At 37.8% G+C, this 12,588-nt stretch overlaps 1 protein-coding gene across 15 annotated transcripts in view; it reads right to left on the bottom strand.

Annotated features, from left to right (window-relative positions):
- AHI1 (Abelson helper integration site 1) overlaps positions 1–12,588 on the bottom strand; it is a 220,548-nt gene that overhangs the window by 99,162 nt on the left and 108,798 nt on the right. For all 15 annotated transcript variants that reach the window (XR_011485574.1, XR_011485577.1, XR_011485575.1 and 12 more), the window contains one exon: positions 11,263–11,380. Coding sequence is in view for 10 of the 15 variants with exons in the window: in XM_070461310.1 (XP_070317411.1) it covers positions 11,263–11,380 (118 nt within the window). In the remaining 5 variants the exon portion in view is untranslated. The remainder of the gene's footprint in view (positions 1–11,262; positions 11,381–12,588) is intronic.

The following is a 12,588-nucleotide window of genomic DNA, read 5'->3' as shown; positions in this document are numbered from 1 at the left end:
GGCTGGATCAAAAAGAAGCTCCAAAGCACTTCCCAAAGTCAAACTTGCATCAGAAAAAGGTCATGGTCACTGTTTGGTTGTCTGCTGCCCAGCTGATCCACCACAGCTTTCTAAATCCCGGTGAAACCACTGTATATGAGAAGTATGCCCAGCAAATCGATGAGATGAGCCAAAAACTGCAATGCCTGCAGCCAATTCTGGTTCACAGGAAGGGCCCAATTCTTCTCCATGACAATGCCCAAAGACACGTCGTACAACCAATGCTTCAAAAGTTGAATGAATTGGGCTACGAAGTTTTGCTTCATTTGCCATTTTCTTCTGACCTCTTGCCAACTGACTACCATTTCTTCAAGCATCTCAACAACTTTTTGCAGGGAAAACACTTCAACCAAGAGGAAGCAGAAAATGCTTTCCAAGAATTTTTTAAACCCTGAATTATGGACTTTATGCTATAGGAATAAACAAACATTTCTCTTTGGTAAAAATGTATTGATTGTAATGGTTCCTATTTTGATTAGTAAATATGTTTGAGCCTAGTTACAATGATTTAAAATTCACAGTCTGAAACCACATTTACATTTGCACCAATCTAATATAGCCTCTTGATGAAAGTGAAAGAGGACAGTGAAAAGGTTGGCTTAAAGCTCAACATTCAGAAAACTAAGATCATGGCATCTGGTCCCATCACCTCATGGAAAATAGATGGGAAGACAGTGGAAACAATGTCAGACTTTATTTTTTTGGGCTCCAAAATCACTGCAGATGGTGACTGCAGCCATGAAATTAAAAGACGCTTACTCCTTGGAAGGAAAGTTATGACCAACCTAGATAGCATATTAAAAAGCAGAGACATTACTTTGCCAACAAAGGTCTGTCTGGTCAAGGCTATGGTTTTTCCAGTGGTCATGTATGGATGTGAGAGTTAGGCTGTGAAGAAAGCTGAGCGCCGAAAAATTGATGCTTTTGAACTGTGGTGTTGGAGAAGACTCTTGAGAGTCCCTTGGACTGCAAGGAGATCCAACCAGTCCATCCTAAAGGAGATCAGTCCTGGGTGTTCACTGGAAGGACTGATGCTGAAGCTGAACTCCAGTACTTTGGCCACCTGATGTGAAGAGCTGACTCATTTGAAAAGACCCTGATGCTGGGAGGGATTGGGGGCAGGAGAAGAAGGGGACGACAGAGGATGAGATGGCTGGAGGGCATCACCGACTCGATGGACATGAGTTTGAGTAAACTCTGGGAGTTTGTGATGGACAGGGAGGCCTGGCGTGCTGCGATTCATGGGGTCGCAAAGAGTCGGACACGACTAAGCGACTGAACTGAACTGAACTGAATATATCTCACTATACAAGTGTGAAGCTGAAAATCTTTTCTAAGATTAGATTTCATATTTCAGAGCCACATAAACTATAATAGCTATTTAACTTTGCTTAAACTCTCAGAAATTTTGTATTTGATTTTTTTTTAAAAAGATGTCTTATGCAAATAACTTCTATAAATCTTTAAAATATAAAAAAGACAAATCAAGCATTTGTTATCACATCAATTGTAAAGCTTTGGTAAAAAGGTAAACATCAGAATATCTATAAAATACACATTCAGTGATCTGGCACGTACTCTGGCTATGTTACAATGACATTATGTAGTTTTCATGTTCATTAAATCAGTAAGATCTCACTTTAATTTCCTATAGTTTATGGTTTTCAGTTGCTTTCTTGTTATTTTTCAGTAACTTAATTATTTTATTTTAAAAATTAACCCACTGGGCAAATGTCATAGTATTGTTTACAACTAAATTTAGTAGGTTCTTAAACAAAATACACACACACACACACACACACACACACACACACACACAGAGAAATGTGACTAAAAAGAGGAAAAACATACAGCAAATCTTCTATTTTTAACAGATGGGAGGAAAAGGTTGAAAATTGTAAAGTAAGAATCATATACACCATATAAATATTCTATAAAATAGCTTCTTACAAAATAAATGTCTATAAAATAGTGCATAAATTTAAGCTCATTCAAATCATCAGATTCAGAAGAAGAGAAATGCTTGCATTCATATTTTCTCTTCAGAGGGTATCAGGAGAAATCTCAATGTAGACCATGATACTAAGTGCCTAATCGTATGCATGAAGATTATTCATTAAGTATATTAACATTCACTTGAGTAGATAAAAATGATTTTCAAATTAGTAAAGAATAAATACGTAGAATGGGCTTCCCAGGTGGCTCGAGTGGTAAAGAATCCACCCGCCAATGCAGAAGACATGAGATGTGGGTTCAATCCTAGGGTTGGGAAGATCCCCTGGAGGAGGGCATGGCAACCCACTCCAGTATTCTTGCCTGGAGAATCAATCCCATGGACAGAGGAGCCTGGTGGACTATAGTCCATAGGGTCAGAAAGAGTAAGGACACAACTGAAGTGACTTAGCACATACACACACAAATATGTAGAATATACTTTAAGTTATGAACATGGTTAGAAACAGTTTACTAATTCAAGTGATATTACTGAAGAAATATAGGCACTTTTATCACAAGTACAGATATGCTTCAATTTTCAACAAGTAGATTAACTCAAATCACTGGAGAATCACTCAGTAAAACCCTCATATTGGTTATTAAAATGTACCATCAAACACCAGCTTTAGAGAATCCAATTACTAATGACAACAAAAATTATCTAACAAATGAAATCTCTTCTTTGCGGAAGAGAATATAAAATAGTGATGATGTGTTGAAGAAAAAAAATCCATGTGATCAAGGTCTTTTTCTCAGTGTCCAGAAAAATCCAAATATTAAAACAGTCCCATCTCTAGGGGTTTTGTGTGGGTTGGTACTTATACAGAAAGCCAAAGTTTCAAAAGTTAAGTAGGTTCTAGTTGGATTATTTATATTTGAGGTATTTGTTCAAAAACTTGTCTTCTAATTACTTCTACTTAATGTCTTTTTTGGCATGCTTCTCAAAATTCTCTTTTGAGAATCCCTGTTTGCCTCTCTGACACGCTGTTTTCTCTATCATCACTTAACCATCATCACAACACATTTTATTAAATCATGTCTTAAAACAAGAATTTCCTCCATTCCTTTGGCCACAGTGCAAACTGTATAATTTCAAACTTAAAAAGAATCTCCCATAGAATCTCATGATGTTTATCTCACAGTATCTTATGGATTTCAAAGTATTAAAAATACCCTTCAGATCCTTACAACTCTATGCAGCAGAAAAAGCATCTGAAGAGAAAGTAGAGACACTATACTGGGAGAGAGAAACTACCCAAGGTAACAGCTGTGAAGTGGCAGAATTAGAGTTCAGGCCCAACCCTTCTGGCCTTCTGACCCCAGGTCTAGTGCTTTTCCCACCAAAACACATAAGCACTGGATTCAGAAGAGTGGCTGGTTAGCAGCATAAGGCAAATTTAAGGACATCTGTCTACAGAAAATCAGTTAATTCTGTAAATTATCTATGGTAGTGAACTAATTCCTTTCACCAACCCACACCTGAACTTAAGCCTTAGAATTCTGGAGATCTGAAATCAGAATTCAATGAAACATTCTTTTTCAATGAATAGTTTGAAGTTCATTAAGTAATACTAACAGAAAATTCTGCCAATTCTGGTAGTATGAAAGAGGACTTTGAACTCATTCTACCTTCCTTAAAATGGAAACTCCCTTTTACCATCACCTGTGTTTGAGTTATTCTAACCTAATTTTTGCGTAAATGTTTTCTTTTTCTCCCTTTGAAATACAAGAACCATCATATTTCCAGTTTACATGTAATCTGCCTTTGACAATGGGTTTATATAAGGATATCACAGACTCTCTGGTGAAATTATGACACACAAATAATAGATTTCAGTTACATTATTTAAAAAATTTTGTACTTCTCTATAAGAAATTACACAGAAGAACTATACAAAACAGATCTTAAGAACCCAGATAACCATGATGGTGTGATCATTCACCTAGAGCCAGATATCCTGGAATGTGAAGTCAAGCGGGCCTTAGATTTCAGTTACATTATTTAAAAAATTGTGCACTTCTCTAAAATGTTACACAAAAGAATACACAGAAGAACTATACAAAACAGATTTTAATGACCTGTATATTGTCATATATTTAACTTATATGCAGAGTACATCATGAGAAACACTGGGCTGGAAGAAGCACAAGCTGGAATCAAGATTGCCAGGAGAAATATCAATAACCTCAGATATGCAGATGACACCACCCTTATGGCAGAAAGTGAAGAAGAACTAAAGAGTCTCTTGATGAAAGTGAAAAAGGAGAGTGAAAAAGCTGACTTAAAGCTCAACATTCAGAAAACTAAGATCATGGCATCTGATCCCATCACTTCATGGCAAACAGATGGGGAGACAGCGGAAACAGTAGCTGACTTTATTTTTCTGGGCTCCAAAATCACTGTAGATGGTGACTGAAACCAAGAAATTAAAAGATGCTTACTCCTTTGAAGGAAAGTTATGACCAACCTAGATAGCATACTGAAAAGCAGAGACATTACTTTGTCAACAAAGGCCCGTCTAAATCAAGGCTATGGTTTTTCCAGTGGTCATGTATGAGAGTTGGACTATAAAGAAAGGTGAGCGTCAAAGAATTGATGCTTTTGAACTGTGGTGCTGGAGAAGACTTGAGAATCCCTTGGACTGGAAAGAGATCCAACCAGTTCATCTTAAAGGAGATCAGTCCTTGGGTGTTCATTGTAAAGACTGATATTGAAGCTGAAACTCCAATACTTTGGCCACCTGATGCGAAAGGCTGACTCATTTGAGAAGGCCTTGATGCTGGGAAAGATTGAGGGCAGGAGAAGGGGACAACAGAGGCTGAGATGGTTGGATGGTATCACCGACTCAATGGACATGGGTTTGGGTGGACTTCGGGAGTTGGTGATGGACAGGGAGGCCTGGCGTGCTGCGGTTAATGGGGTCGCAAAGAGTCGGACACGACTGAGTGACTGAACTGAACTGAACTCATATAATTTGCTGCATGCTCATTTGCCTTCCCAACCAGATGGTAAGCTCCCTAAGGACAGAGACTGTCTTATTTAGTCCATATATTTAAGTAACGACCTTAAGCAGTTACTTAGAATGATTTTAGAATAAGTAAAGATAGTATTCTAGAAACTCTAAAGAAAACAAATCAAAGAAGAAACAAATACCTCTCTAGCAGTCTCCATTACCCAGAACTCACCTGGAATGAGGTCAATAGAAGTGATAGCAGACCATAAACCCACCCCGGCTCTAATCTTCCAGCATATAAACTCACTTATATATAATATGTATCGAATCAAGGTCTCTTCTTAAACCTCTGGCATGAAGGCCAGTAGGCCCATACTGATTAGTTCTGTGTAAATCGTATTTCTTTATACTGTACAGAGTGAAAGATCTACACATAAGACTTCATATTTAGACAGCTTTTCAGTAAGATTTTTATTTTTAAACATCCTGTCTATATTATTTTCATAGTCCTTCATTTCAGAGTCTAATAGATTATTTGTACGGTCAAGAACACTTAACTATTGTCCCCCTCGCAGAATTTTTAAGACAGAAACTCACCAAATCCAGAGCCCTCATTTACCTGCAGGGATGAAAAAAACTGAAGCTTAAAGAAACTGCTAAAAATTCTACTCATTCAGAAGTGGAGCCAAGTGTAGAAACTAGTTCACTGCACCGTTTCCTAGTGCAGGATTTTTTTCCCACAAAGATTGGCTTCTTTTTTTTTTTTTCCATTTATTTTTATTAGTTGGAGGCTAATTACTTTACATCATTACAGTAGTTTTTGTCATACATTGAAATGAATTAGCCATGGATTTACATGTATTCCCCATCCTGGTCCCCCCTCCCACCTCCCTCTCCACCCGATCCCTCTGGGTCTTCCCAGTGCATCAGGCCCGAGCACTTGTCTCATGCACCCAACCTGGGCTGGTGATCTGTTTCACCCTAGATAATATACATGTTTCAATGCTGTTCTCTTGAAACATCCCACCCTCGCCTTCTCCCAGAGTCCATAAGTCTGTTCTATACAGAGCAAAGTAAGCCAGAAAGATAAAGACCATTACAGTATACTAACACATATATATGGAATTTAGAAAGATGGTAACGATAACCCTATATGCAAAACAGAAAAAGAGACTCGGACGTATAGAAAAGATTGGCTTCTTAACGAATAAGATGGATTTGGCCACTTTGCAATGGACTACACACTCTGTTTTTATAATTTTTTTATACAATGACATCTCAACAAATTTCTTTTTTGTCTGTGCAGCAGGTGTCATCCTAGTTCCCTGACCAGAGACTGAACCTGTGTCCCCAGCACTGGAAGCCTGAAGTCTTAGCCCCTGGACTGCCATGGAAGTCTCTCAACAAATTTTATAGGAAAGATATGCCTTAAAATGAGAATAACTAAAGATCAAGCAAAGCAGTCCTACCAGGTATTACATGGCTTAATGGTCATGCTCCTGGGACAGTGTTCACATCAAGGGGTATGCATGATTTAAAGTCCCACTCAAGGCCTATATGACCATGAAAGCTCAAGGTAAATGAAGTGAATCCAAGGTAAAATTGTGAAGTTTGCAAAGCTTGCCTTTATCATATCTGGTTTTCCTTTTATTCTTTATCTTTAACCTTTATCTGTCAGAGTGGTAATCACTCTTCCATTTCAAAGCCTTCCTATCTATCCTCTCTGCTCTTTCCATTTACAGAAAAAGAAAGAATTTTGTATCTATTATCTACACCTTGTTGGCTGATAAACTTAAGATACTACTTGAATGAACTTTAATCAATCTGCTAACTTGGTCAGACTTATGTTTTACACTCTTAATCCTGAAATGTGGAAGGCAAGATTTGTTCAGGAACAATTTTAGACCTCAGCAGAAAGACAGGCGTCAAGTGGTGGAGCCAGGTTCCCTCCTCCCTCCTACTCATTAAAATGACGTGGTCTGAGGGCAAGCCAAGTGTCAAGCGAGGGTGCAGAGAATACGTCTGTAGGAAGCGCACATGCTATGCCCTCCACTATACACAAGAAGAGCGAAATTACTGCTCAAACTTATGGTAAATATCTGATACACGAGAAATTTAAAATTTCTAAGGTTCGGGACAATCGTTAATTACCAGAGTGACTTAAAATTAGAACTCAAAGTATTTTTTCAAAGCTAGCGTACACACTAATCATGTTTACAATATGAGTATGTTACATTCACAAAGTATCTAATGTTATAGAGTGTTTTCATATGTGGTTTGTGACTTGATCTTCAACAATATATAATGCAAACATCATTCCCAGTTTTCAAATGAAGATCCTAACATTTGCAGGTAACAAGGATAATGAAAGGCACAGCCAGGACTGAACATAAGAGCTCTTGATCCAGGTATTTTCCTATTGTAACATGTGACAGAATGAAAAGGCAAAAAGACAGGACACAGAATGATGAACTCCCCAGGTGGGTAGGTGCCCAATATGCTATTGGAGATCAGTGGAGAAATAACTTCAGAAAATATGAAGCAATGGAGCCAAAGCAAAAACAACACCCAGTTGTGGATGTGACTGGTGATAGAAGCAAGGTCCAATACTGTAAAGAGCAATATTGCATAGGAACCTGGAATGTTAGGTCCATGAATCAAGGCAAACTGGAAGGGGTCAAACAGGAGATGAGAAGAATGAACGTCGACATTCTAGGAATCAGCGAACTAACATGGACTGGAATAGGTGAATTTGACTCAGATGATCATTATATCTATTACTGTGGGCAGGAACTCTTAGAAGAAATGGAGTAGCCATCATACTCAATGAAAGAGTCCGAAATGCAGTACTTGGATGCAATCTCAAAAATGAAAGAATGATCTCTGTTCGTTTCCAAGGCAAACCATTCAATATCACGGTAATCCAAGTCTATGCCTCAACAGTAATGCTGAAGAAGCTGAATGGTTCTATGAAGACCTACAAGGCCTTTTAGAACTAACACCCAATAAAGATGTCCTTTTCATTATAGGGGACTGGAATGCAAAAATAGGAAGTCAAGAAACACTTGGAATAACAGGCATATTTGACCTTGGACTACAGAATGAAGCCGGGCCAAGGCTAACAGAGTTTTGCCAAGAGAACCCACTGGTCATAGCAAACACCCTCTTTCAACAACACAAGAGAAGACTCTACACATGGACATCACCAGATGGCCAACACCAAAATAAGACTGATTATATTCATTGCAGCCAAAGATGAAGAAGCTCTGTACAGTCAGAAAAAACAAGACCGGGAGCTGACTGTGGCCCAGATCATGAACTCCTTATTGCCAAATTCAGACTTAAATTGAAGAAAGTGGGGAAAACCACGAGACCATTCAGGTATGACCTAAATCAAATCCCTTATGATTATACAGTGGAAGTGAGAAATAAATTTAAGGGACTAGATCTGATAGACAGAGTACCTGATGAACTATGGACAGAGTTTCGTGGCATTGTACAGGAGACAGGGATCAAGACAATCCCCATGGAAAAGAAATGCAAAAAAGCAAAATGGCTGTCTGAGGAGGTCTTACAAGTAGCTGTGAAACGAAGAGAAGCAAAAGGCAAAGGAGAAAAGGAAAGATTTACCCATCTGAATGCAGAGTTCCAAAGAATAGCAAGGAGAGATCAGAAAGCCTTTCTCAGTGATCAATGCAAAGAAATAAGAGGAAAACAATAGAATGGGAAAGACTAGAGATCTGTTCAAGAAAATGAGAGATACCAAGGGAACATTTCATGCAAAGATGGGCTCAATAAAGGACAGAAATAGTATGGACCTGACAGAAATAGAAGCTATTAAGAAGAGGTGGCAAGAATACACAGAAGAACTATACAAAAAAAGACCTTCATGACCCAGTTACTCACGATGGTGTGATCGCTCACCTAGAGCCAGACATCCTGGAACGTGAAGTCAAGTGGGCCTTAGGAAGCATCACTACGAACAAGGCTAGTGGAGGTGATGGAATTCCAGTTGAGCTATTTCAAATCCTGAAAGATGATTCTGTGAAAGTGCTGCACTCAATATGCCAGCAAATTTGGAAAACTCAGCAGTGGCCACATGACTGGAAAAGGTCAGTTTTCATTCCAATCCCAAGGCAATCCCAAAGAATGTTCAAACTACCGCACAATTGCACTCATCTCACTCGCTAGTAAGTAATGCTCAAAATTCTCCAAGCCAGGCTCCAGCAATATGTGAACCGTGAACTTCCAGATGTTCAAGCTGGTTTTCGAAAAGGCAGAGGAACCAGAGATCAAATTTCCAACATCCGTTGGATCATCGAAAATGCAAGAGAGTTCCAGAAAAACATCTATTTCTGCTTTATTGACTATGCCAAAGCCTTTCGTTGTGTGTATCACAATAAACTGTGGAACATTCTGAAAGAGATGGGAATACCAGACCACCTGACCTGCCTCTTGAGAAACCTATATGCAGGTCAGGAAGCAACAGTTAGAACTGGACATGGAACAACAGACTGGTTCCAAATAGGAAAAGGAGTACATCAAGGCTGTATATCGTCACCCTGCTTATTTAACTTATATGCAGAGTACATCATAAGAAATGCTGGGCTGGAAGAAGCACAAGCTGGAATCAAGATGGCCAGGAGAAATATCAATAACCTCAGATATGCAGATGACACCACCCTTATGGCAGAAAGTGAAGAACTAAAGAGCCTCTTGATGAAACTGAAAGAGGAGAGTGAAAAAGTTGGCTTAAAGCTCAACATTCAGAAAACTAAGATCACGGCATCCAGTCCCATTACTTCATGGCAAATAGATGGGGAAACAGTGGAAACAGTGGCTGACTTTATTTTTCTGGGCTCCAAAATCACTGCAGATGGTGACTGCAGCCATGAAATTAAAAGATGCCTGCTCCTTGGAAGAAAAATTATGACCAACCTAGAGAGTATATTAAAAAGCAGAGACATTACTTTGCCAACAAAGGTTCGTCTAATCAAGGGTATGGTTTTTCCAGTAGTCATGTATGGATGTGAGAGCTGGACTATAAAGAAAGCTGAGCGCCGAAAAATTGATGCTTTTGAACTGTGGTGTTGGAGATGACTCTTGAGAGTCCCTTGGACTGCAAGGAGATCCAACCAGTCCATTCTAAAGAAGATCAGTCCTGGGTGTTCATTGGAAGGATTGATGTTAAAGCTGAAACTCCAATACTTTGGCCACCTGATGCGAAGAGCTGACTCATTTGAAAAGACCCTGATGCTGGGAAAGATTGAGGGCAAGCGGAGAAAGGGACGAGAGAGGATGAGATGGTTGGATGGCATCACCAGCTCAATGGACATGAGTTTGGGTGGACTCCGGGAATTGGTGACGGACAGGGAGGTCTGGTAAGCTGCAGCTCATGGGGTCGCAGAGTCGGTCATGACTGAGTGACTGAACTGAACATGTAACTCAGCGATATTACATTAACTTCATATGTAAACTCCAAATACCTTTAAAGTAGAAAAGTAATACTGTTCCTAAATTTCTAAATAAATTAAGCCTATCTTTTCAAGCTCAAGTGTCTTCTTCTCCTCTCTGTCAAGGACACCTGTTTTGTTATTCTCAGTTCTCTCATCTTTCTGAAAGGTTTCCATAGTAGAAAAAAAAATACTATAAAATACCAAAAGCTAACGTTAGAAGCAGACATCTTTCAATACCAAAAGTACACACTTCTCACCTAGATGCTTTTTCTCTGAGATTCTTTGAAAACATTATTCAAATTAATTTAAAATATTAGCATAAATTTGCAATTGTATAGTTCGTTTCAACTCTGTGATTGATATACATTTTAATAACTAGCTTCTTTGCATTTTTTGTTAATTTTCCAGTTTTGAAGAAACGTGATCTTTTGGCAGGATGCATCCTGTTTCTACCAAAATGCATTTTACCTGGGCTTTCTTTGAAATGAATTACAAAATCTGATTATCCATAAACTACGGTTCCTTTACCCAAAGGAAACTGAATCAGATTTAAAACTCATGTTCTGTGACTTTTCAATTATTATCTGCTCACAAGAATAGAGGATGAGAGTCTCTACCATTAAAGTTACCAAATTCAAATTTGCTTTTGAAATAATCTAGTGATTTTTAAAGAAAAAAATGCTGGAATATAATTCACCAAGTGTGAAAACTGACCGTTTTAATGCTATGAGCAGTACTTCTGAAGTGAAATGCATGACATCCATTAAAAAATAGAATCTGAACATTTACAGAATAGTCAAAGTAAGAGAGGAGCTCACCGGTTTGAGTGAAACCAAACTGACGCAGAATCTGATGAGCGTCCAGCATGTTTGATTGTTTTGACTTAGACTGCTGTGAGGCGGCTGATGTTGAAGTGAATGAGAGATTTTTGTTGACCTGTAATAGGAAAGGCAAATCAGAAACGAAAGCGTAATTTCCTGGGTTACTGATGCAAATAGTGGATGAGAAATATTTGCTTACGATGCAAACCAGGGAACATGTCAAAAGGAGTGACAATGATTTATATGCTTAGATTTTCAGAGTTTACAAAACTCCACAGTTTTTACAATCTGCCTTACTTTGAAAACAAGTTTGCTTATCATGGAACTGACTTTATTAGTAACATAGAGTGGTCTTAAAAGTTATGCCAAAAAAAAAAAAAAAAAAGCAAAAAATAAGTGACTCCTTGACTGCCTTCAATTAAGAAAGAGTTTTAAAATGTTTCACATCCACATTTCCTTAGCATTTTTGAAAGAACAGGTACTTCCTTTTCAGATACTGTACAGAAAACACCTGTAATGTTCATGTTTATATGTATCACGGTGACATAGATAACACAGCTGCAAACTTAACTTGCTAAGTGAAATAGTTTCCACTATATCAAAAAATCTTATTCTTAAAGAGTTTTCAAAAAACAACTCAAATAATGAACAAGCAAAATTTCTACAAGTAAATACAATGTTCTACAGCACAAAAATTCTACTACAATTGTCCAAGTACAATGGTCTGTACTCAAATGAAATGAAACGCATAACAAGCGCAACATTGTAACTACATTGCAATTACATTGTCACTACACTGTAACATTGTAAGTGTATGAAAAATACACTTCACAGAAAAAGGCTTATTAAATGTTTAGTAAATTAGTAAATTCCTCTTGCAATTCAGATAATTTCAGCAGCGATTTAGTCTTTTTCATTATTAATAAATCATTACATCTTATTATTTTTACCACTTTCAAAAAGCATGATAAAATGTGAAAGAATTTTGAAAAAATGGAAATGTTTAAGTTTCTCATTTTCTATAAAAAAGTAATCTGTTAATTAACGAACGGTTAAAAATGACAGTTTATGGTATATAAATATTAGTATAGGAAAGTAGCTTCTTTCTCTCTCTTTTTTGAAATAATCAAAACTACACAGAGGACTTCCACTGTATTAGTATTTAAAAATTCCCTTTTGATGTTCTATACATAGAACAACAGTACTGGGTTGTGGTTACATGCCCTTTATCTGACTCATTATTTACATAATATTTGTAAATGCCTCTCTTCTTTCAAATAGTGACAATAAATGGCATATCAGATTAAGTTTTTCTTTTGAAAG

The sequence above is a fragment of the Odocoileus virginianus genome, chromosome 34 (genome assembly GCF_023699985.2).
Source record: "Odocoileus virginianus isolate 20LAN1187 ecotype Illinois chromosome 34, Ovbor_1.2, whole genome shotgun sequence".
Lineage (NCBI taxonomy): Eukaryota > Metazoa > Chordata > Mammalia > Artiodactyla > Cervidae > Odocoileus > Odocoileus virginianus.
The sequence above is the reverse complement of the archived record's forward strand: the minus strand, read 5'-3'. Positions and strand labels throughout refer to the sequence as shown.